The following is a 3,561-nucleotide window of genomic DNA, read 5'->3' on the forward strand; positions in this document are numbered from 1 at the left end:
AAGCTGTTCATGGTAGGCTTTCTCAGCAGAGATGACAGGGGCATATGTGGCCAGAGGGAAGTGGATGCGGGGATAGGGCACCAGGTTGGTCTGGAATTCTGTCAGGTCAACATTCAGGGCTCCATCAAATCTCAGAGAAGCAGTGATGGAGGACACAATCTGACCAATAAAGCGATTAAGATTAGTGTAGGTTGGGCGCTCGATATCGAGGTTTCTACGACAGATGTCATAGATGGCCTCATTGTCTACCATGAAGGCACAATCAGAGTGCTCCAGGGTGGTGTGGGTGGTGAGGATGGAGTTGTAGGGCTCAACTACAGCTGTGGAAACCTGGGGCGCCGGGTAGATGGAGAACTCCAGCTTGGACTTCTTGCCATAATCAACTGAGAGCCGTTCCATGAGCAGGGAGGTGAACCCAGAACCAGTTCCCCCACCAAAGCTGTGGAAAACCAAGAAGCCCTGGAGACCAGTGCACTGGTCGGCCTGTAGGGAAAGAAAAGTATTTTAATGCCAGGAGACTTTCTCTTAGAAAATCTATTTAAACTTCTTTAGATTATGAACCGAACAGATTGATGCAAGCATGAGGAACTGGAAAAACAGACATATACACATAACCTAGGGATCATCTGATTTATAAGTCCAGTTAATATAGCAAGCAGCCTATTCCACATTTTGGTAGGTGCCAAGGAATGAACAATGTCAGTCACTCTACCCAACTTGCACTGGAATTATCTCACTGCACTCTAAATGCATATTTATATATGGTGTTTACCAGTTTACGAATTCGGTCCAACACGAGGTCAATGATCTCCTTGCCAATGGTGTAGTGCCCTCGGGCATAGTTATTGGCAGCATCTTCCTTGCCTGTGATAAGCTGCTCCGGGTGGAAGAGCTGGCGGTAGGTGCCAGTTCGAACTTCATCTGGAGAAGGGAGAGAACGACAGAGGGACTGGGTGAGTGAGCGAGTGACCAGCAGAGCCCCCAGGACAGACCTCCTGTCCCAGCACCCTGGGATCTCACTTGGGTTACTGAGGCCAACTCACCAATGACCGTGGGTTCCAGGTCTACAAACACTGCCCGGGGCACGTGCTTGCCAGCGCCCGTCTCACTGAAGAAGGTGTTGAAGGAGTCATCTCCTCCCCCAATGGTCTTGTCACTGGGCATCTGACCATCGGGCTGGATGCCATGTTCCAGGCAGTAGAGCTCCCAGCAGGCATTGCCAATCTGGACACCAGCCTGGCCAACGTGGATGGAGATGCACTCACGCTATGGGAAGGAAAAAAAGATATCACAAATTAATCTTTTGGTGACTGTCAAGTGAAACAATATACTCATGCAATCTTTATTTTTAGAGATAAGGTCTGTCACTCAGGTTTGAGTGCAGTAGTGCTGTCCAGGTTCACTGCAGCCTCAACCTCCTGAGCTCGTCAACCCCCAACTCCAGCCTCCAGGGCAGCTGGAACCATAGGCACAGGCCACCACGCCTGGCTAATTTTTTCTTTTTTGGTGGAGATGAGGTCTGGTTGTGATACCCAGGCTATCACATAATCTTAAAAAAAAAAAAAAAATTTCCTATTTTAAAGCGACATAAGATGTATCACTCTTTTGAGAACGGCTACATTCTAGGGTCTATATCGCTTTTAATGCATGTTACCTTCCCATTCTAAACCGGGAAGGCGTTCTTCCAGATCATGACAGCTTAGTCACAGCTTCCTCCTTTGGAGGACCAAGACAGGAAGGTGGGCATCCATCCAGCGCTCCGGCCCCAGAATCCCGCTTTAGACTGGGTGGCCACATTTCCGGGCAGGTCCTAGCACAGGAAGCACGTGGCCGGACCAGCGCAGAAGAAATGTCTGGCCGCAGGGACAAGGGGTGGGGCTATGCGGCACAGGATGAATGAGCAATTCAGGGCGCGCGCTCCCGCGCCCCCCGGCGGCGCTGCAGAGGCACGAAATGGCCACGTCTGCAAAGGCGCTGCCCAGGCTGCCCATCCTCCCTTGCCCGCCGGCATCGAGCTCAGCCTAACACCACCACAGCAGTCTGAGCGCAGGAGGGGATTATCGGCGGCCCAGATCTGGGCCAAGATCCGATTTCCGTTCCCTCAAAATCCCTCACTGGCACCACCTGCTTCCCTGAATTCCTAACGCAGCAGGGAGAGACAGGTGGCCTCTAAATGCTGTTGTGAACTAACTGTCCTAATACACTGGTATAGAGCGGTACACTTCCTCACATTCCTTTTACTGCCTTTTTTTTTTTTTGAGATGGAGTCTGGCTCTGTCGCCCAGGCTGGATTGCAGTGGCAAGATCTCTGCTCACAGCAACTTCCACCTCCCAGGTTCAAGCGATTCGCCTGCCTCAGCCTACCGAGTAGCTGGGACTACAGGCGTGCACCACCAAGCCCGGCCAATTTTTGCATTTTTAGTGGAGACAGGCCTTCACCATGTTGGCCAGGCTGATCTCAAACTCCTGACCTCAGGTGGATCCACCGCGCCCGGCCACTCTTACTGCTTCCATTAAAAAAAAAAAAAAAAAAAAGAACCCTTCAGGTCAACAGGAGACACGCCCTGAAGCCCTAGCCGCGCCGCGACCAGCGCGCATGCGCAGATCGCAGTGGCGGTTTCCCGCCCTGGAGCGGCGGGAAGGTAACGGTCGCGCGTGCGCGCTTTTGTCTCCAGCGCCTTCCCACCCCCGCTTTTCACGATCAAGAGGAAGTGAGGGCTAGAAGAGTCCGCGCGCGCGTCCACCCAAGGCGGGGGAAGGGTATGCGCTGGAAAGGACTGCTGGGACTCGAGGTGCCGCGCCCAAGACAGAGTTACGCGCTAAAAGAGAGCTCCGGTTAAGGCGGAGGGCTGAGCCCTCCCATCCCTTCCAGAGTCCGAGAAGAAATCCTGGCGCCCCTCAACCTTTCAGGGCCCCCGCCATCTACAAAGACCGAGGTCTCACGACTCCGGATCTGGCCTCGTCTCGCTTTCCGCCCTCCAAACGGATGGCTCTGGGGCCAGCCGTCCCCGGCCGTATACAGGCCCCCCGCACCCCACCGACTCGCTTATCCCTGCTGCCCTGAAAGCGGCCGGGAGCCGCGCGGCCCACTCACCATAGTGGCTAGGGATTAGGAGGCGAAGGCGACAGGAGCAGACACCGGGTCCCGGTTACCGTCCCCGACAAGCTAAGAGTCGAGGTAAGTAACGCACTGGGGCGGGGCGGGCGCTGGAGCCTCTTAAGTAGTGGCTGCAGAGGGGCGGGCGGGCACAGGCGGTGCGGCGGCCGGGAGCCCCTCCTCCGGCCCGGCGCGCCCACTCGGCGCCCGGCCTGGCCGCCGCAGAGGCGGGCTCCAGTCCCGAGCCCCCTCCCCTCGCGTGGCCGCGGGGCGGGGTCCGCCGCGCCTGCGGGCCGCGCGCGCCAGTGCTGCAGTGTGCGGCGCATGGCTGCGAGAGCCTGGCGGGGGGCGGGCTCGAGTCGGAAAGACACCGACTGGGGAATGGGCGACGAGGCTTGCCTTAATTCAGAGGAAACCTAGGACTTGGGAGAGCCATACAATTTGAAAGATGAGGCAGAAACTGA

At 55.9% G+C, this 3,561-nt stretch overlaps 1 protein-coding gene across 1 annotated transcript; it reads right to left on the reverse strand.

The window, feature by feature from the left end:
* LOC108316038 (tubulin alpha-1A chain-like) lies at positions 1–3,328 on the reverse strand (the record flags this gene model as incomplete). Its single annotated transcript, XM_017545736.2, has 4 exons — positions 3,095–3,328; positions 1,044–1,266; positions 773–921; positions 1–483 (listed from the first exon to the last, which is right to left on the reverse strand). Coding segments are annotated over exons 1-4 (858 nt in total), but the record flags the coding sequence as incomplete, so codon positions are not given.
* Between the last annotated feature and the right edge of the window lie 233 nt (positions 3,329–3,561).

The sequence above is a fragment of the Cebus imitator genome, unplaced genomic scaffold, assembly GCF_001604975.1.
Source record: "Cebus imitator isolate Cc_AM_T3 unplaced genomic scaffold, Cebus_imitator-1.0 Scaffold181, whole genome shotgun sequence".
NCBI classification, from domain to species: Eukaryota; Metazoa; Chordata; class Mammalia; order Primates; family Cebidae; genus Cebus; species Cebus imitator.